The 20448-nt window shown below is 45.5% G+C and overlaps 8 protein-coding genes across 8 annotated transcripts; 4 read left to right on the top strand and 4 right to left on the bottom strand.

Annotated features, from left to right (window-relative positions):
• Positions 1-44: 44 nt before the first annotated feature.
• BGW36DRAFT_392267 (putative cation diffusion facilitator) lies at positions 45-2187 on the bottom strand. Its single transcript, XM_046217680.1, has 4 exons — positions 1814-2187; positions 1695-1745; positions 879-1645; positions 45-829 (listed from the first exon to the last, which is right to left on the bottom strand). Exons 1-4 carry the CDS (start codon positions 2110-2112, stop codon positions 429-431), a joined length of 1518 nt encoding a protein of 505 aa, XP_046065315.1. The 5' UTR covers positions 2113-2187; the 3' UTR covers positions 45-428.
• Positions 2188-3505: 1318 nt separating this feature from the next.
• On the top strand, positions 3506-4546 carry BGW36DRAFT_412789 (uncharacterized protein; the record flags this gene model as incomplete). The annotated part of the gene is made up of 4 exons (XM_046219220.1): positions 3506-3781; positions 3841-4137; positions 4163-4240; positions 4383-4546. The coding sequence occupies exons 1-4, from the start codon at positions 3517-3519 to the stop codon at positions 4544-4546; spliced, it is 804 nt and encodes a 267-aa protein (XP_046065314.1). The 5' UTR covers positions 3506-3516.
• Positions 4547-4654: 108 nt separating this feature from the next.
• Positions 4655-5644, bottom strand: BGW36DRAFT_392265 (glutathione-dependent formaldehyde-activating). Its single transcript, XM_046217679.1, has one exon. The coding sequence runs from the start codon at positions 5537-5539 to the stop codon at positions 5123-5125; it is 417 nt and encodes a 138-aa protein (XP_046065313.1). The 5' UTR covers positions 5540-5644; the 3' UTR covers positions 4655-5122.
• Positions 5645-6109: 465 nt separating this feature from the next.
• On the bottom strand, positions 6110-7469 carry BGW36DRAFT_392264 (SUR7/PalI family-domain-containing protein). Its single transcript, XM_046217678.1, has 2 exons — positions 6853-7469; positions 6110-6741 (listed from the first exon to the last, which is right to left on the bottom strand). Exons 1-2 carry the CDS (start codon positions 7426-7428, stop codon positions 6298-6300), a joined length of 1020 nt encoding a protein of 339 aa, XP_046065312.1. The 5' UTR covers positions 7429-7469; the 3' UTR covers positions 6110-6297.
• A 1045-nt stretch (positions 7470-8514) lies between these two features.
• Positions 8515-9620, top strand: BGW36DRAFT_309573 (putative sexual development protein; the record flags this gene model as incomplete). The annotated part of the gene is made up of 2 exons (XM_046212418.1): positions 8515-8826; positions 8889-9620. 2 exons carry the CDS (start codon positions 8515-8517, stop codon positions 9618-9620), a joined length of 1044 nt encoding a protein of 347 aa, XP_046065311.1.
• Positions 9621-10797: 1177 nt separating this feature from the next.
• On the top strand, positions 10798-12672 carry BGW36DRAFT_392258 (FAD binding domain protein). The gene is made up of 4 exons (XM_046217677.1): positions 10798-11348; positions 11452-11737; positions 11838-12128; positions 12245-12672. Exons 1-4 carry the CDS (start codon positions 10968-10970, stop codon positions 12490-12492), a joined length of 1206 nt encoding a protein of 401 aa, XP_046065310.1. The 5' UTR covers positions 10798-10967; the 3' UTR covers positions 12493-12672.
• A 786-nt stretch (positions 12673-13458) lies between these two features.
• On the bottom strand, positions 13459-14789 carry BGW36DRAFT_434127 (uncharacterized protein; the record flags this gene model as incomplete). The annotated part of the gene is made up of 5 exons (XM_046221372.1): positions 13459-13758; positions 13823-14122; positions 14180-14371; positions 14448-14515; positions 14573-14789. The coding sequence occupies 5 exons, from the start codon at positions 14787-14789 to the stop codon at positions 13459-13461; spliced, it is 1077 nt and encodes a 358-aa protein (XP_046065309.1).
• Positions 14790-15731: 942 nt separating this feature from the next.
• BGW36DRAFT_352935 (putative MFS transporter) lies at positions 15732-17826 on the top strand. The gene is made up of 4 exons (XM_046213397.1): positions 15732-16200; positions 16262-16370; positions 16428-16975; positions 17065-17826. Exons 1-4 carry the CDS (start codon positions 15979-15981, stop codon positions 17710-17712), a joined length of 1527 nt encoding a protein of 508 aa, XP_046065308.1. The 5' UTR covers positions 15732-15978; the 3' UTR covers positions 17713-17826.
• Positions 17827-20448: the final 2622 nt, after the last annotated feature.

Raw genomic sequence — 20448 nt, 5'->3', positions numbered from 1 at the left:
ATTGGCCAGATCTGATTCTCCAGGCCCCAAATTAAACTACTCAGTCACTTAAAGAGCAATATATTGTGAATATAAAATATTAGCATTGTCTCAAGCCACCCCTATTAGGAACAAGTATGTACGTGAGTTGAATAATCCGCCTCTTTTTGGGCATTGATAAAACAGAACCAGCTTCCTCTTCTTCAACTATATTCTCTACACGAGGCCGTGAGGAACTCAATACATGCAAAATTGACTGTATGTAAGGAAGAAGAGCAAGCCTTCCTCCTTCGGACGGGTTGTATAATTTCTACCCCAATTGACGTGCCGCTCCCCTCAATCGAATCCGTTCCCTACGCTTCTTCCTGGCCCACCCACATTAATACATGTAGAAGGTACTGCCTTTACCCCATTCTAGTGTCATCCCAAATCCTTTTATAAACTCCACTCTATCGCCCTACATTATCCACATGCGTCGGTAAATTATACTCCGCATAATCCAAATGCACAAACGCCCTATCCACACTTCCCACATTCTCCAACATATGCTGCAAACTTTCGCCAATATCATGACTATCATGCAACGAGATGCTCTCATCCAACACAATATCCACCTCAACCGTCAGTCTATCACCACTATGGTACACCTCCAGGTTCTGAATCCATCGTATACATGTGGCGAACCGCATCACGAGGTACAACAGCACGCTCCGATCGCCAGGCGATGCAGCGGCGCCGGTGAGATGGGCGATGTGTTCTCGAGCGGTTCCAGCCCAGTTACCTATTACATAGAGAGAGAGGAGGAGACCGCCGAGGGGGTCGAGGAACCAGAGATTGGCGAAGGAGCCGACTGTCATAAGATTAGGGATTGTGAGTGGTAGGGGAAGGTAGGGACAGACTTAATGGGAAGATGATACTGAAAATATTAAACACGATATCAGTCATCGCGTCCTGCGCCAACGCCTGCACATTCGAGTCATTGATCCGTCGACACCAGAGCCAACAAAGCCCCTTAACCACGACCGTCGAGGCCATAATCGTAATCGCCGGCACGGTCAATTCAACAGTCGAATGGTCGTTGCCCGTCAACTGCTGCAGCGAGAGAATAGACACCTGGAAGAACGACGTAATCATCACCACGGAAAATATCAGCACGCCGACTGGCTCCAGCCGCTGTCTGCCGACGGGGTATCGGTGCTTATCTCGACGGACCGTCAGCCGCGTCGTGCTCCATATAATCGCCGTACTAAGAAAATCCAGCGCCGCGTCGACGAGACTCGCCAGCACCGAGACGGAGCTGGTCATGACAGTGACGGCGATTTTGGCAGCGAGTAAAATGCAGTTTGCGACGAGGTTGATGTATATCGCCATCATCACGATTGTGCGCGGGTGGAATGAGTCTGTGTTGTCGTCATCGTCTGTGGTAGAGAGAAGGGGCGTGCGCTCAGTGAGATGGCGACGAGCGCGGTCTGTGTCAGAGCCGGATGGAGAGTTTGATGCTGTGTGTCCGCTCTGCTCTTCTGTGATTGTATGCAGATAACTTTGATTCCTCGCCCAATGCCGCTCATAATCCTCAAGCAAATCCCGCGCAATCGACGAATCGAGTAAACGATCAACATAGCTATACCGCGAGACAAGATAGTTCATTCGCTCATAATACAGGCGGCTGAAAGTCAATCAGCATTTGCCCATTTACATATAATAGGGATACATACACTGGTTTCCGTAGTTTCGCCAATTGAACTGGCGGTGTATGATACTCGGACCTATCTATCGCGTCAACAAAGTGATGAAAATAAAATGATGAAAATGAGGGAATTAATAGATTAGATACCATCGAAAAGGCGACTTTGTATCGCCTATCAAAATCGACCCGCGCCGCTGCATATGCGGCCGTTCGTCGAACAGCGATGAAGCAGACTCCTGGCCGGTGCCCGCAGTAATCCCGTCTTCAAGCTGGGAAGAGTCTATTCTACGATGGCCTGACTCTGCTGTTCCCTCAGAGTGTGAGTATCGCCGTACCAGCCCCGGCAAGCTCTGACCGCGCGTCGACAGGACTTCCCAGCCTTGTTGGGGGCATAGTTCTAGGAAGGAGGGCTGGTTCGGGGTAGAGGTTGAAGGGGTAGAAGTCATTATAATTATATCATGTCGTTGAATATATATGTGTATGCATATGTATTTGTGTGGTGTATGTGAACTGATGTTCTATCGAGCTGAATGAGAGGACAAGATTGACAGTGGGGGGAACATTTGATTGGCTGGATGACTACGGCGGACTACTCGAACTTTAGGGGCATGTAATTGGCACTAAGCATTTGGGGAATAGGTTCAAAACACCCAAAGTTACGAATAACGCGACAAAACGCTACGTTAAAAAGTGACACAAAATTTATTGCTGACCCTTTACCCCTGATGACAAATATTAGTGTAAATTTGCATATAAATACGGCTAGATAATTGAGTTCTTTGCAACTCAGGCTTGTATCTCAATCCAATCGAATTTGACACTAAACTCAATTTGTTATAACGCGTAAAAAGTCCGACAGGGCAAAATTGGCACGTGATTTCTGTCTGGCTGTACGAGAATAAGGCTTGAGTACGGCGGACTAAATGGGTCTCCAGGACATATTCGTTATCCACTAGTAAGCTTTATTGACACGCATAATTTAGCATTTCTACATATTGAAAATTAATATGGTATATTTATATCGATTGTTATGGGGCATGCTGCTGCGCAGCGTTTCTATAGCAGTGCTAATTTATATAATAAGGCTAATTACATGAGACAAACTACTACGTAATATTTATATATAAATTGACCTATTAGATAAATATTATACAGTGATCTGTCATAAATGCTGCGCAGCGTTCTATTATGTTTATTAAATTTGAATATGTGGAAATACTAAATTCTCTGTGCAACTATGTAAGACCGAATTATCTCCTGAAGCCCCGTTAGTCCGCCGTAACGCTGAATCCTCTCAGTCTTGTTCCTGTTGTTCAAAACCTAAATTGGTGACGGCAAAACGCCTCAGCACAATCATCATAAGATACATCAGCAAATATGATGAGCCCGATCTGCCGTCATCACCATCTCTTAGCTAGAAATCCAAAGACATGGGAGAAAAACGATTAACCTTCTCTCCATGGTATTCTCATTTCAACAAGAAGATTTTATCTTTATTTTAATATTCTTGTGATCTATTCTGCGTTCAATCTGCCATCTAGTATACGTGCTCATGGATGTTAAGCAACAACAAAAAAGTTGGAGGAACTCGATAAAACCATGATTTCAGTCAATCAGAACTCCAGAAGAGCTCGGGCGCCAATGCATGCTGTTTTCCACTTATTGTGCCCTCACCCCTATCCCCGGTATGTATTACCCAAAGCGGTTTACCAAACTCTACGACTTAAATGCCCTTAGCGAAATTCCCTGTGATTTATCCCTGTGATTTATTAAAAGTATTTAAATCTGAAACAGTCCTATTGTTTCATAATTTCAACAAAGAAAGAAGTCCAGTCATTGCTAGAGACAACATGCCAGACCACGCCGATTCTCATTCCGAATTCGCTCAATCTGACCAGAAAAATGCGCAATTCACCACGGCAATAGTCTGCAAAAACTGCAATATCACATACAAAAGACGATCTGATTACATTCGCCATTTGATACCCAAAATCAAATGTCCTGCCGAGAGCTGTTCGCAAGCCTACCGTAATGACAAGCTCAAAGACTTTCTTAGTCACATGATGAAATCGTACCCGCATCTTGATATCCAGAGCAGCACCGATTACTTTAAAGGTAGGAAACCAGCTTAACCATGCTTGTATTTGAATAAGCGAAACTGATTCCAAGTCAAGCAATGCAAGAAGTCAACATCGCTCCAATTGGAGGACTGTGTACGAAGGTTCCCCGCGTTGCACCTGCCGCTCGGAGGGTAGACTATGGACTAGAGAGAAGTAACAACTCTTGTTTTACCAATGAGCAGCCAAATACCATACCAAAAAATCCAACAACAATCAGTTCTCAATTCTCACATGCACTTTTTCCGGCCGAAATCGGTTTCAACAGCGCTCTCCAGAGTGGGTACATCGAATTTGAAAAATTCGAATATCCTTCTTCACCTTTGTTTTCTATTTCGCCTGGTTCCCATGATGGTTTTGTAATAAACCCTGATAATAGGGATATGTGGTCCACCAACTCTGACAGCCTCTACGTTAATCCGCGAGATATCTACTACCGCTGAGGAATGGGCTGCAAGTGCGTAACCTGCGAAAGACGACCTGGAACTATATATACCAAGTCTGTCTTAAGTTTCGGCTGTTCTACTTTTCAATTTTCTTTTATTGATATTCAATTCTTATTCTTTTTCTTTTATATTTATTTTTCTACTGTTTCTTAGTCCCTTCCATATTGGAGAGCCATTCTACCTTTACCCAGAGTCTATCCATTCTAGTCGCCTGCCTCTGCGCTCTCTATCTTGAGAATGGCCAGGTCAAAGTTATCGACAACACCGGTGAGAATGTCATACCGTTCCCAGCTATTATACCACCTAGTTCTGAGTAGTAAGGTGTCTACGAATTTTGTTCTTATTCATCTTAATCCTAGTCGCGCTTTAAGAGAGAGTTTATGGTATCTTAGCTCAGGAAGTTAAAATCTATAGACGTTACATCACCGAGGATAAAGATCCTATCATAAAATAGCTGCCCCTAGATGCATACAGCGTGAGCGTTTATCTTGGTGCGCTTGATAGAGAATTTCGTCTTGTTCTGGCTGTTGTTTTAGTGCGCATTGTGACTGATATCGTGTTGAAAGTGATAATCGCACTTTTGTCGGTCGCTCGTCTCCATCACTGTAGGAGGCATGCAACCCAGATGGTGCTTCACATTTCATAATCAATACTGCGCCATACTAGAGAAATCTATTTCAAAGATCAAGAAAACCAAGTGACAGAAATAAATAGACAACACAGTCTCATCAGCTGAAAGAAGTTGGGGGTTGAGTGGTGATAGACAGACCAAAGTTGGCGCAGCCCATCTTCCTGGCAGCATGAACATCCAATCATAAATCAGACTCTAACTTTTACACCCATTACGGTATGAAATCGAATATCATCCCATTCTACTCCTCGAATTGGATTATCTATTCTTCAGGTTCCTCATTCCAACATTCTCTGCCAGCTGGAATCTCCATCACTGCTTCTTTGCACCAAATATGTACAGCGGTAGACATCATTTCCTGCGTCAAGGCCTCCAGACAACCACCTTTCACGTTTAGAGTACTCTCCCCATGAGTGCGATGTATGAGCCGTGATCCACAGGACACGCAGAATAAACACTCCAGTTCTCTACCTTTGAGGGTTCTTCGAGTATAAATACGGATCTTCGCGGTACCATCCGAGTTAACCATTGGTATCTCAAACCATGGAAAGACAGCCGTTATACCACAATAAGATGAAGACTGATGACGGCATTCCGTACAGTGGCAAACGTATATCTTGCGAGGTGCTGGGAGGGGTGCCGTAAATCGAACAGCTCCACACTGACAACGGCCCTCCATGATAAAGGTTTCAGTTGTTGTGGCGTAAAGGTAAAGGCAAGCTTGGTATCAAGTCCAAGATGTGAATATCCAGGAAGGTAATTTGGGATCTAAATGTGCTATTCGCGTCTCTTGTCGAGAGGGATTTGTAGAGGTACGTGAACCCCACCTGCCACAGTGGGGCTTATGTAATACATCTAATACGTGCCCTCAATATAATCTCTGGAGAGAAAAAGCATAACTCTTTTATTTGTCCTTATAAAGCTGTGGATGAAAGCTTCGTTATATCCACTGGATAATAAAATAAGCACCAGGATTTTGCCAGCAAGACTAATAAAACTGACTGATAATGTAAGCATCCTGGAGCAACACAAGTTAACTAAGGCGATGGTACTCTGCAATCATTGAAAACGTCTGTAGCCATCTATTAAATGTAAAGCGTAGGTGGCATAAATCATGAATAACAATGTAAATTTCGGGTGTCTATTGATTCAACCTTGAATCAATGTAGGATTGTGTATGCAGAGTATTAATATATCCACATTGTTTATAACTATAAACAACAGAGTTAAATTGAAGAATTCATCTTTCCCATGCTCAATAGGGTTTGCAGAATACGACTACGTCCTTGACATTGAGTACCAGTCAACATGTTTAATGTGAATAACCAGTTGTTGGTAATTTAGAGATCTTTAAATATCGTGATTCCGCATATAATCCATAGCTATATTGAACATTACCATCTAGGCGCATTCGCCTCATATAATCATAATGTCATATCAAACCTTGTCCTCCGAAATAGCAGCCTGATGACGATAATTTTCATACGAATTCCCAATCAACTGTTCCTCAGCCGCCTCACTGGGCGACCGACTGTGCACAGGAGTATGCGCGAAATTAACATCTGTCGACATGGGAAAGTCGTGTTGGGGCTGGCTCGTATTTCCCATGTTATCGTAGCGATAACTCTGAGTAGCGCGGACATTGGGCATCCAGCGACGACGGCCTGGTCCTGAACGATGGTTGGCACAAACCAGGGTAAAGAGCCACCAGATACTGCTGCTAAAGGAGAGTATTGTCGCCAACCACAGTATGATCACGAAGCCCTTGCCTAGGTGCGCATCGACCCCGATAGAGGACAAACTGTTATGCCATGCGGCGACGACAAATGACCAGATCGCTGTCTGCGTGATGGTGACCAGGAGGATGAATACGGATGCGCCCTGTCATTAAATTTAGTCTTGTGATCTGTACAGCGTATTTAATTATGGAAGTAAAGTAGTTGAAACATACCACACCGGTAAATGTGGCCAGTAACCCCCCGAATTGGAGACGACTGCCACAACCGCGAGGACCAGCTCGATGAATTTGGCAATCGCAGCGAGAATCAACGAGGCCCGTAGCCAGTTAACAGCGGCCCGATAAACCCGCATTCCACTCGCTAGCTTCTCGGGATAGACGCTGTCCTCTGGTTGCGAGCCCGTCCACCTGGATAGATCCATTGCCGTGAAGGGGTCAAACTTGTCATGACTGCTATGAGGGCTGCAAACAGCACTCGAAGCGACTACAGACGTATCGCTGGTGCAGTAATCCCAGAGATAGACGTTGTAAAACTGTGACAGCACATCTGCACCGCGCGCGTGCCACAATGCACTGGCAAAGGCCTGTGTTTCCGATGTCATTCCAGGGATGTCACCCACACTGTTGTTGGTGATACCCGGGATAGCTCCGCGATGGGCGCCTTCGGGTTCGTTGGCGAAAAACGTCGTTAGATCGATTTGGAAAGGGAAGAGATTTCGGAGCACGTAGGAGTCATTGTTGATGCCGCCCAGAATGGCGAGTAGAATGCCCGCAAGAGAAGAGAGGGATAGCCCGAGGGCCACGAATAGACCGAACCCGCGGACAGCCATGGTGGTAGTAGCAGGTTATGAACAGCAACTAGAAAATCGGGTGGTGGATTATACATGTATTTGTATCAAGCAGACTATTACTATTAAACCAGCCCTATCAGTAAGCTGCGGGGCAGATAATTGTACATAGGTTTAGGTTAATGCTATTATTGTAGTCGCTCAGCTGAACTAACTACTTTCAGAATCAAGCCTTTAGTTCAGGCACAGCTGAGGTATGGAATTAACTGGCTTGGCGTCATGCGGCGCGGCTGTGCGAATAACTCTACAAAAAATGAATGTAATTATAGGCCATTATCGGATGAGCTCCGATGACAGTTCATAATTATGGAGACGCTCACGAATAAATCCAAATCTGATTGTAACCGAAAAAGCCGACTTGGCGAGAATAAGCTGAGGTGAGCTAATCTTAAAATAGGCGATCCAAGCTCAGCCTCACAGCGAATTGCCTATTCCGGAAACCCCGGCCCTGCTAGTCCCTTTGTCTGCGCCCTCTCGGGTGAGCGTTAAATTACCAACAATCGATTGATTGGCTTGAATTTAACTTTCTCGCATGATATCCATAAGTAGTAAGACCAACCATGTGCTGTGCCTGTGCCTGTGATTGTTAGTTTTGATCCCTGCACAGCCAGTGAGCACCATGGCGCTAGAAGATTGTAAGCACCACTCCTCGTTAGGCATGTCGCGCTGCAACTCTTGCGCAATGATTGGAGGTAAATTGACCGAGTGTTTTCCTTTTGTGGCCGTGTTATGCAGCTAAGGTTATACACTCTGGCTAAGCTTTGCATGCCTGAAAAATAACAGGACAAGCTTTGGTGATTTATCCGCCCAGCGGCCAAGCAAGCGTGCTGTACGTACAGAGTAGACTGGGCTATTGTCATGTCTAATTTTGGACAGACCATCATACCTTATAAAGAAGCGTGTCCTTGCTTGTCAACACATTCTGTTTCAATCATATCTGCCACTAATAATACTTAACATAGCGAATTCTGAATTCTTTAAAGGAAAAGGAAAAAGAAAAGATACCTCACAATGCGCCGAACCATCCTCTTGTCTCTCCTAGCTAGCCTGTCAGCCGCAGCGCCGCTCATGCTGGAGCGTTCCAACAACAACAATGTCCTCGATGAGTTCCAGAACATCGACAGCTTCCCTAGCCCCAACCAGCAGCAGCTTGAGAACACCGAGCAGCGTGCACATGGCACGCTGTCCAACAGCACGCCGCCAGCCAAGGTCGACCCGGACACAATCATCAGTCTGCAGCTCATCGCCGCGCAGGAGCAATTCGAGGCTGCCTTTTTCCAGCAGCTGTTAAGCAATGTATCCAATGCGGAGCCCGGGTATGTCATTGAGAATGCCAATGCCGCAGAGCTCGCTATTAGTGCCTTGACTGCGATTGTCGCTGTAAGTACCCCGTTCTATTTAACTAGAAGACAAAGCCACGAATGATATTAATAATCGAACAGCAAGAGGAACTCCACGCCCTCAACGCCATCAACGCACTCAAACACTTCGGTCACACCCCGGTCGCCCCCTGCCTGTACAACTTCCCCGTATCCACGTTCGAAGACGCCATCACGCTCGCGCAGACCTTTACATCAGTCGTACTCGGAACTTTGCAGAACGTTGTGCTCAACATGGGCTCACACGGCGACGCTGCCCTGAGCCAAGGCGTTGCATCCGTTATTGGACAGGAGGGCGAACAGGAGGGTTGGTTCCGGCTCCTAAATAAGCGTATCCCTAGTGAACTGCCATTTCTCACCAACTCGGTGCGCGACTTTGCCTTTAATGCGCTGGTCCAGGACTTTATTGTGCCTGGCTCATGCCCAAATCTTGACCAGACTGCCGAGCTACAATCACTACACTCCATGCAGCCTTTAACCGTGGTCGAGACGTTTGACCCCAGCAAAAGTGCTAATGAGGTTGTCCGGCTAAGCTTTGAGCTGCCATCCGGTAGTGAAGCAACGGAGTATGAGGTTGCGTATATCAACCAGCAGAATGTTCCGTTTGTGCTGCCATATAAGGTCACCAGTCAGCAGGGACAGACTCTATCGGTGGAAGCGGAGTTTCCGTTCAAGGAGCACGAGCTTAATGGGTTGACCATACTGGCGATTGTTCCGACTGCGACGGTGGCTACTTCTAACCAGGCGGTGGCTGATGCTACGCTGGCGGGGCCTGGTTTGGTGATTGTCAACTAATAATTTGCTGTATACTTGATTAATGGTTGTATATATATATGAATAGATCCTTGTCTAATAAATGCAAGTACTGTCTTACAGATATCCAGCAACTTATAAACTGATATTATAATAATAAGGGTCTACATTTTGGCATGTTTGCCTGCATTAGGGCTATTGTCCAAAAGTCAACAATCATTCCAAACTCCAAATCGTTTCAGCCTGAGCTTTGGATTGATAATCCGCGGTTGGATCAATTCTAGGCGGTCTTTCGCAAAGGCACCTGGATATGTCTGGATATGAACTTGGTGTATGTAGAAATTTGTTGATACTGGCTGGGATCTTTCGATAGTATAGCAGTTGTGAAGTTGGCGGGGATAGGAATGTTGGATTATTAGAGCTATTTGATACTCTCACTTTAAGAGATATCGAGTGCAGCATTGATAGCTTTTGTTTCCTTGCCCGTTATGAGCAGTAAGGGAGCCAGGGCGATGATCTGTTAATGCTTTCCCACCCCAGGTCAGGACAGTTTTTGAACTTTAGAATTAGAGAATAAATAGAGTTATCCTTCACGAAGCTATCACTGATCAAGAATCGTTGTTTGATACCACATTTATTCGCGTCCAGATGTAAAGACACCAATTGATACTTCATCTGATTATCTAATACAGGCTGATTCCTGCGTCAGTATAGACAATCTCAGAGTAGGTAAAATGCAATCCGCTCATTATTGACCCATCCTTCTCAAATAGTTTCATATCACCAAGGGCTCGCATACTTACATATCTCTTCTATAGCTTTGTTAATGGATTATAGACTTTTATATAGTATCTAAGAATTAGTAATTACTAGATCATATAAGTTAACGGAATAGGACACCCACTCGCCCAGGACATCGACCCGGCCACCTTCAATACACATACAAATAGCCATTTTTTAGACCTTAATATCCTACGATTCTATAAGTTTAATTGCATATAAATTATATGTATTATCAAGTGTGTAGTTATGAAGATACTAAGATCGAAAAATGGCCATTGGTATGTGTATTGTGTATTGAAGTCGCCGGGTGGTTATCCCGGCCGGTGTCCGATTACGCTAAATGTAAATATTTCGTAATCTCCTAGCTTGAGTGGGCCGTGGGGTTTTGAAATACGTTACGTTACGGTCTAGGGCTTGTGTTTTAAAGTGGAGTGTTCTGCGCGCCAACTGTGCCGTGCCAACGACGGAGTTGTCGCTTATCCTCTTTATAATCATACTCGCAAAAAAAGAAAATAGTGCCATCTTTTATCTTTCCGCGGTCAGTGGCAAGATAATCAAATATACTGAGTCATATTTCCACCAATCATATAGATAAGCTCAGAATCAATGCCGAGCGAACAACAAACTTCACCCATTTTGATCGTGGGAGCTGGGATTAGCGGCCTTGCGCTGGCCCAGTACCTACACAAATCGAAAGTTCCGTTCAGGATTTTTGACCGCGATACTTCGATTGTCTCTCGTACGGGTGGTTGGGGACTGACGTTCCACTGGGGTTTGCCAGCGCTGCAGGAACTTCTCCCGGAACACCTCTACGCTCGGTTAGGAGAGTGCAATGTCAACCCGGCCGTTACCGATGCCGGCAGTTATCAGTTCCTGGATCTGAAAACAGGCGATGCTCTGCATGCAGCTACTTTCCCTAAAACAGGTCGGCTGCGTGTAATCCGCTCTAAGCTTCGGACTCTTCTTTCCACTGATATCAATGTTGAGGTAAAGACCCAATCCTATCATGACGCAAAGTATTTCAGCTTCAAACAGAGTTATTGGATGATCAAATGTATAATTGGATCAACAGGCTAACTGACTATCAAAGTGGTCGAAGCGATTGACGGGAGTGGTCAACAATACGGAAAGCGTTACTGTTAAGTTTGAGGACGGGACTACCGCCACAGGCTGGCTTCTGGTTGCCTGTGATGGCTCTAATTCCCTTGTCCGAAAGTACGTTCACCCATCGGCATTCGAAAACGTGCCCGTTCCAGTGCATCTGCTGGGTGTGACGGTATCATATACTCCCGAACAAGTAGCCGCCGCTCTAGCCATCGACCCATACTTCTTCCAAGGCACTCACTCAGAATCAAACTTCTACCTCTTCTTTAGCTGTAAGTTCTAGCCCGTCTCCGCTTGATGAAGCTCGTATTTTATCGAGTGAAAAAATCGCATGATCACGGAGTTCTGGCAATGACAAATTATTTCAATCAGTCTTGAACTCGCCATACAACACAGGCAATAATACCGGTAACTACATCTGCCAAGTTATAATATCGTGGGCCGAAACCAGGGGAATTGTGGTGCCTGAAAGTAACGCAGAAAGAATCTCTCTTATCAAACAGGTCACGGGCGACTGGACAGAGAATCTACGTGGGCTAATTGAGACGATCCCCGATGATGCCGAGGCCACAGCCATTCGTCTAGCCGACTGGTTCCCGACGACAAAGCGGGAGCAGGACCGCGTGGTTCTCATGGGTGATGCGGCCCATACGATGACCATGTGTAAGTTAACCAGCTTTTTCAACGGCTTTTTGAGGACTTCTCCACTTGCCATTTTCATCCTGCTCCTAGCATCCGTAAGGTAAACAACCAGTGGCTGAGCTAACCGAACCGTATAGTTCGCGGCGAAGGGGGCAACAATGCTGTGACAGACGCCAGTGACTTCGCCAAGCACCTTGGCCCTCTTATCACATCCAGCGAGAAAATACCCTGGTCTGCATTTTCGCAGGCGCTAACTGCATATGACCAGGACGTCTTCACTCGGGGGCAGGTGTGCGTTGTAAATGCCCGGCGAGCATGTCTAGATGCGCACGACTTTGCTTCGGTCACGGCAGACAGCCCGCTGGTGTCGAGGCGAAGCAAGTAACTAGAGACGCCCCATTTTTCTCAGTTCTGTCGAGTGCATACTCTCGGCATAACCCCCTGTGGGATAGTTCACTTAGCTAAATATTGCGCGCTTCCTGCATCGAACTTAGAGTCGCGGGAAATGGAATATGGCCGCGTTACTCTAATAAAATGATGGATTACAGCCAAAAAAAAAGAAAAGAAATCTATATCGTAATTAGAACAAGATATTGTACCTGATATAACTATGCCTTTTCAGCTGCTTTGGGTTAACAGGGACCCCCAAGTTTCTCGGCAATACTTTTGCTTTGATTGGCTAATGCCGGCTGTGGCGCCGCAAATCTCGGCATCCCTGTAGGAAGTGTTCCGACGGTTGGCCAGATAGTGGAGATAAACTCTGCGCCAAATGGACCCCATCCACATTGCAGTCAGGATCTGCTGGTCTGTTCTTCCAGAACGAATTGCTAGCGCATTTATGACTCGTCAGTCAGCTCAGGGATGCCGATCCTAAAACTTTAGAGGGTGGGGCAGACCTGTAACCCGATTAATGCGTCTACCGAGGGGGTACAGTTGCCCGGTGGCTGCTACTGGGCAAGTGCAACCCCGTCTATGGACTAGACTATGTATACACGGTCTAGCATCATTCGGAAGAGTGCGGCTAGTTTCACAATCCCACCTTGTGATGTAGACTTTCCTATCATAGATAGCAATTATCTCAAACATCTTAACTAGCCCTTATACCGAGTCTTACAGGAAAGAAGGGAAAATGGGAAAAAAAGAAAAGAATCATTGCTAACAAGTCCTTCTAGATCTGGAACCCAATTACGCTTGACTGACAGTTTAAACTATGAAATGGATGTTATACAATACCTAGCGCGCTTCGCTAATTCGTAAAACCAATAAAGAAAAGCAAAATATTTACATAGTACTTATATAGTGTCTCGTTCGTAATCATATTTTGAAGAGTCTCTCATAGAGTCGCCGTACTTCAATCATCAACTGTCACACGATATTCAGTTGTTCGTATGATATTATTACCTGTAGGTTGATAGGTTCCGAGAATGAGTTCCTCACTCGGAGTGCGTGATACGACCTTCTTACTTGTGACCGCAACGGTGTCTTTATGGGCGCTTAATTTGATGCCGTCCTTCCCATATGCGTGTAGTGCATACCGATCTGTAGTTGGGACGACCGTGCGTGTCCGACTGCGATATCCGACCTGGTAGCCAAAGTCAGACACCCAGCGTTTAAACATGGGTGCCAAGTATGGGACCGATGTGATGATGTTCTATCTCATATTAGCTTTCCCAGAAGAATTCGAATGACATGAAAAACTCTAGAATCGAACGCACTCCAATATTGAATTCGATAGTTCCCCATAGCACCAACATGGTGGAGTCTCCGTTTCCGTATGCGATCACTTTGATTTGCGTCAAACGCAGAATCGAGCAGATGGTCGTGAATAAGCCCAATGAGAACAAACATATAATACCGACCTTCTGTACCGGTCGGACTTTTAACTGTAGTAGCAGCGGAATCGGGAGGAGGATAGTGGTCATATCGCAGGCGATACTGAAGCCGGCCATGCCGTAGTTTGTCGGTCCAAACGGGAGGCAAGTTCCTTCTTCCATTGGGAGCCAAGATTTGCTGACCTAGAATTTAGTCAGTAAATATTATTGACTCGGGGCCCAAACGAAGGGGGAGCATACTGGATTGCAGTTGAGTATAAGAATCAAAGTCCAGGCAAGATGACCCAGGGTCGATATTACTGCTACCGTCAAGATGAGAATACGGTAGTTCTTCTTCGTTGTTCCGGATAGCAGTCGTAGATAGCTGATGCACAGGGCCAGTTTGAAGAGACCAATACCGAATTGATAGAATGGTCGACCTGCGAAGTTGACCTGTTTGCTTTAAGTTTATGCTGGAGAAAGGAAACACAGGAAAAAAGAGGGGAATAGAAGTGTAACAGGCTCATACCTTGGTGTATGTAATCAGGTTCGGCTTTGGCCGATCCTTCAACGGTAAACCCAGCCCATATCTCGTTTCTGATCACAAGGTATTATTATCAGTCATTGTCCAAGCAAGGGTGAGGAACTACATACGCACGATGCAGAGGATGTTGTATACAATACTAAACAACATCGCAACCAGCATCACATAGTCATCCGCACCCAAACGACGCTGCGCAGCTCGAATAGAAACTCGACTGGTCACAGTCAGGGTCATCAGGAGTGTCAGGATAATACACACCGCAACAATGGACGGAAACTTCGACATCGCCTCTACCTCAGGAGAGGCATTGTATACCCAAGCCCCCATTGCGATTAAGGAATGTCCAAGTCAGTGTTACGATTATCGATCCTATCATCAAAGTGGCGAAGTTTGGGGCTGGCAGGTTACCGAGGGCATGGCCTATTTCTTATGCAATCTAATTCCTGGACCTAGCCTACATTAATCAATTAAGGAAGCACCCCAGAACCAATTCAGGCGGGGCTGGTCAACCGGTCATTTGGACGTGGATTCCTAAGGCAGCGTATTAAAATACTCAGCTCCCCTTTCGCTAGTAATGACGCCATCTGTAGCTTCGGAGCCTTTGCCATCTGGTGACGCTAATAGCCTTGTTCAATAAATGCTTTGTAGTCATTTCATTTTCAAGACAATGACAAGGAAGTCACCAAGTCCGATACTAACTTCTTCAATGGGTTAATGAATGTATTTATGCTTGAGGTACGAACATCTCGAGGTGACTTAGCCGACAAGAAAAAGGGCACGCCGGACTGGCATCGTATTTTGATCAGCTGTATACTTGAAATTTCTATTTCAAGAGCATTACGAGTGCCTCATCTATGCAAAGCCCAGTGTCTGTATCGTATCCTCAATGCTTTCCCACTAAGCAAGCTAAATGCCCTGCTAAATTAAAATACGGGCCGCGGACGCCGCGGATGGGCTTCTTCCGACTTCCCGGAGTATTGTGTGAACTTTTGTCCAGCCCTGAGTGGATAGATTCCCGTAACATCGCGGCGATATCTGATATCCCGGTCCGATAAAAATTTGCGGGCTTTGGATTTCTGTTTATTAGACTGAGGCGTTACAGTTGAAGCTAAAATTTAGTGGTCGTAACAATAAGGAACCGGTACATTGGCCAGTCACCAGCTAGAAATATTCCCTATGTGATCCACACCACGTAGAACTGTACGAATTAAATCACACTCCAACTATCCGTGCCGTACTCCGCACTAGTTATCAAACAACACAACGCCACTTTCCACTTGGGAAACATCATCTAGACCCTAGTCTAGTCTCACCTTGCCTGCAGGTTGGGGCCAGCCGCTTTTACCGAAGCTGGTTAATTATTTCCTCTTTCTCCTATTCCCCTCTCGTCTTATTTATTCTCCGTGCAAGGGGTTGAGTTTTGTACGACTTGGAGAAAATTATTCGACCCTTCTCTTCCTTTTTCATTTCTTAACAGCCTTCCTCTTTCATTGGTGAGATCTTTTATCTATCGGCCATGACAGACGCCGAGTCCAAAGCTCCCAGTGTTGGGGCGCAACAGGTAGCCTCGGGTAACCAGGATGATGCATGGCGATATCTCCAGGATCACGCTGCTGTTCAACAGGCCGATGTCGAGTCCGTTGACCTGCAGCAGCTGCGCAGAAAGATTGACTGGAACATTGTACCGTTGATGTTTTGCTGCTATACATTGCAATTTATCGACAAAGTCATTATCAATGTTGGTAGCATTTCTCTAAGTCCTATTGGATACTCTTTGATCACAGGCTAACATCTTGTAGTATGCAGCCGTAATGGGAATCAGTGCTGAGCTGAACCTGGTTGGAAATGACTTCTCTAATGTCGGGACCTCGTTCTTCATCGCCTATCTGATCGCTGAGGTGCCTAACAGTAAGCTTAATTTCCCCGACCGTTGTCCCAATATTGAATCCATCTGACACCGAAAAGCGTTCCTTCTACAAAAGGTTCCCGCTGGAAAATGGCTAGGTGCTAATGTAATACTCTGGGGTATTGTCGTCGCTGCCACCGCCGGCGTCAAGAACTACACTACCCTCGTTGTGGCGCGCGTCTTCCTCGGTTTATTCGAAGCTACAATAGGCCCATCGCTAATGCTCATCAGTAGCCAGTACTACACCAAATCAGAACAAGCTCCGCGCTTCAGTATCTGGTATTTGGGCCTTGGTGTTGGTCAGATTCTTGGTGGTCTAATATCATTTGCATTTCAGCACGTCAGTCTTCATGCGTCTCTCTCTGGGTGGCGGATTATGTTCATTGTTTTGGGCCTGATCACATCTCTAATCGGTTGCTTAACTTTCTTCTTCATCCCGGATACTCCAATGAAAGCGCGTTTCCTTAGCGAAGTAGAGAAGGTTGCGCTCTTGAAACATATCAGCTCGAATAAAACCGGAATTTGGAATACCAAATTTGAGATAAAACAGATTATTGAAGCTCTTCTTGACCCCCAGCTGTGGTTGTTGACCTTGATGGTTATCCTAGTGCGTCCCCTTTCTCCATTTGCCATTCTCTCGATTCCCAATCACCAGAAGTGAGTTTACGTGAGAAAGACAAACTGACCCAACTACAGCAATCCGTTTCCTCCGGTGTTGTGACTACCTACTCATCAACTCTCATCCGCAACTTAGGCTTCAGTCCCCAGCACTCTGCACTGCTCAACATGCCTAGCGGTATAGTCAGTATTTTCTTCACCTTGCTCGTCGGATTCGGTATACGTCGGGCCAGCCACCGTTGGGCCTGGGTATTCATGTGTAGCATTCCAGGAATCATTGGTGGTGGTCTTATGTCGTTTCTGCCAAAGTGGGATACAGCCGGTTTATTAATCGGCGTCTATCTCGTTAATGCCATTGTGGCACCCTTGCCGATAATCTATCACTGGACCGCCGCCAATTGCGCAGGCTATACAAAACGGGCATTTGCCAGTGCACTTGTAGCAGGCTCTTTTTCTGTGGGTAATATCATAGGACCACAAACCTTTCAAGTAAAGGATGCCCCGGATTATCGGCCAGCTAAAATTGCTGTTCTGGCAACTCAGGCTGCAGCTGGTGTTCTAGCCATCGTTCTATTTATTTATTATGTTTGGGAGAACAAACGACGGGATGCTCAAACTAATGTGCAAGCGGAAATTGATCCTCCATCTGATGAATCTTCTGTCAAGGCTGTCGATTGGTCCGGGTTGACTGACAAGGAGAACTCCAGTTTTCGCTATGTTTATTAATGAGCATGTCTCAATTCCACTAGTTCGATAGGCAAGTCTATTGCTAGGAAAGAGTCTGTGTGTATATATCTATAGATTTCCAAGTCAGCAATAATACTAGTGTTTATTACATCCACCTTACTCCTTTGAATTTTACGTCATCGATCTTATATTTTTGACTCGCCTTGTAAAATCCATATCGTAACATATCATTAATGAAAAGTGTATATATCCTGGAGAGGCACATCATTTCGAAGCATCCAGACATTTGGAAGATCTAGGTGTAGAGTATAGCTGTGACCTCATTTTTCATTTTATTTCAAACCTTCGCAAATGGTACTGCACCAAGGACTTTGCCCAACTGGTAAGACTAAATTTTGAGATTTTTACATTGGTGCAGGGCGGGGGATCGGCAGTGGGGGCATTAGATTTAGGAACAATCAAGTTAGTGGATTCTGTTAGAATGGTGGCAAGACACAATAAACCCAAATAGATGGAACTCTAGTAAGCACAACTTTTCCCGAGAGTTTATTCGTCTAAAAATTATACAACCGATTCGCTCATCTACAAGGCATCCCAAGGGAGTGGAGCTAGTAAATGTAAGCCTGAATATGCTCGTCTTTCATATTTTCAAGACGAATTCAATATAGCTCTATGTATATAACGTAGAATTTTGACAGAGAAATTCGGTATGTAAGCTGGAAGAGTGTATTAAAGTGGTCATAATAGATACGTGTAATAAGCGCAAATATATCCAACTCCAATAAGTGGCATTTTTCTCGTGGGTTTATATTTCCTGTTGTTGGACTTTATCCAATATGAGAAATAGGTCTATATTTAGGACTAATCCAACACCAACACCAGCACCAACACTAACACCAGCAATAACACCTGTCAATCAACCCAGTCTTCTTTGTTTCTTTGTTTGTTTGTAATTAAGTTTATTCTCCACGTGACAGACACAGCCATATGCAATGTTTTACCAGATCCTGAGTACGTGCTATAAATCCTTGGTGCGGTCAGCAGAACTAAATGCGTAACAGGTCGAATAAGCCGAACAGTCGCAATTTCAGAGCTGAAAGGGCTTTTATTCAGTTGTTAAAGAGCCAAAATTTACTGATAAATTGGCCATAGTGGCATAACATTACGAAGATTCCTTACATTTCTAGGAAGGTTTGAACGGATTGAATAATTCGTTTATTACCTTTTTGACAAAAACAGCAAGAGCCCTACGGTAAACTCTGTTGGAGACGAAAATAGTTTGTAGCAATCCAGACCATTTACTCGCATTATGCCCCGTGGATACCCCAATCCGTGCTGACCTGGGCAGTTATCGTCGTTGCCGGAGCAGCCGGCTGTGTTCTGGCAAGCAAGCTCTCCGAGGACTAGAATGTATCAGTCTTCCTTCTAGAAGCTGGTAGTCATCTAAAGGATCACTTGTGTACAACCCCTATCTTGTGCAAAGCTAAGGATGGGGTGACACTCGACTACCTTACTAAACCACTTAAGTCGATACCAGCATTGATACAATGGCTACTGCTGGGAAGCGGCCCCCTGACCAGCAATGCACCTGAAGCAGCAGCGTTCATCCGGGCGTCAGAGGATTTTCTAGGAAATAAGACACAGCAAAGTCTACCACGAGATTATGCTTCGGGCGGCGCGGCCCCTGACTTGGAGATTATCGGTGCACCGATAGCGTACATTGACCATAGACAGGAACGCTCTCTTGATTCTTCCAGCATTTTCTCTCTCGACCCCATTGCGCTACGACCGCAGAGCCATAGGACTATTCGCCTGCGTACCAGAAACGCATTTGATCACCGTGAGTGCAAAAATTTCCCGTCAGCATGTTTTTTTCCTTACTGAGAGCTAACATAGACACAAATTTAGCAACAATTGATCCCAAATACTTCAGTGACAAGGAGGACAATGATCGCAAAGTCCTCTTGACGGGAGTGCGCATCGCCCTCCGAATTACGCGGAGCCCAGCTTTGCAGAAATTGTCGAGCCGATGGACCGAATGGCGACCCATGGTCTTACTGGTGGCCTTATTCAAGCAGCAAAATTGACGAAATCTCCGATGAGGAACTGATCCACTGGGTAAAGGAGATCCTTTACTCTATATCACCCAGTGGGCACTGCCTGCATGGATCCTTCACCATCCACCAGTGTTAGTTGATTTGGAATGCCGTGTCCATGAAGTTCGGAATTTACGTGTAATGGATGCTAGCGTCTTCCCAGAACAGCTCAGCGGACACCCAGCTGCCCCAATCGCTGCCATGGCTTGTTGGCTGTGGAAATTTGCCTGAGCAGCCAGAACTGAAATTGAATTTCCACTTATAGTAGGGGGTACTATTAGACTGCCATTCCAGGTGGAATAGTCGAGGAAGAATAAATATGCTAGCGTGAGTACAAGTCAGCGTACTTAGTGGGGAAACTTCAGAATCTGAAGGGCTCTTTGTCCCCCTACCTTGCAAAACTCACATGTTTCTATCGTGATTGGCATTTCCACTTATTTGGAGTTGAGCATCTTCCTTCATTCTGCCCTGAGAAGCATCCGACAAAATGAAATTTGAAGATCCCCGCCATCTCGCTGTCGCCGCCCAGAGCTGAATACCTCAAATGTGCTCACACCATCTCATTTCCAACCCAGCAAGCGGCTACCCACATAGATGATCCTGTACCAGGCCCTGTTTGGATCAGCAAGTTTCCTATCCTGAAACCGACTGGGCAAAAGCAATCGTCAATTTAGCGAGA

Source organism: Talaromyces proteolyticus (assembly GCF_021365285.1).
Source record: "Talaromyces proteolyticus strain PMI_201 chromosome Unknown BGW36scaffold_17, whole genome shotgun sequence".
NCBI lineage: Eukaryota > Fungi > Ascomycota > Eurotiomycetes > Eurotiales > Trichocomaceae > Talaromyces > Talaromyces proteolyticus.
Note: the sequence above shows the minus strand (reverse complement) of the source record. Positions and strands in the feature narration are given on the sequence as shown.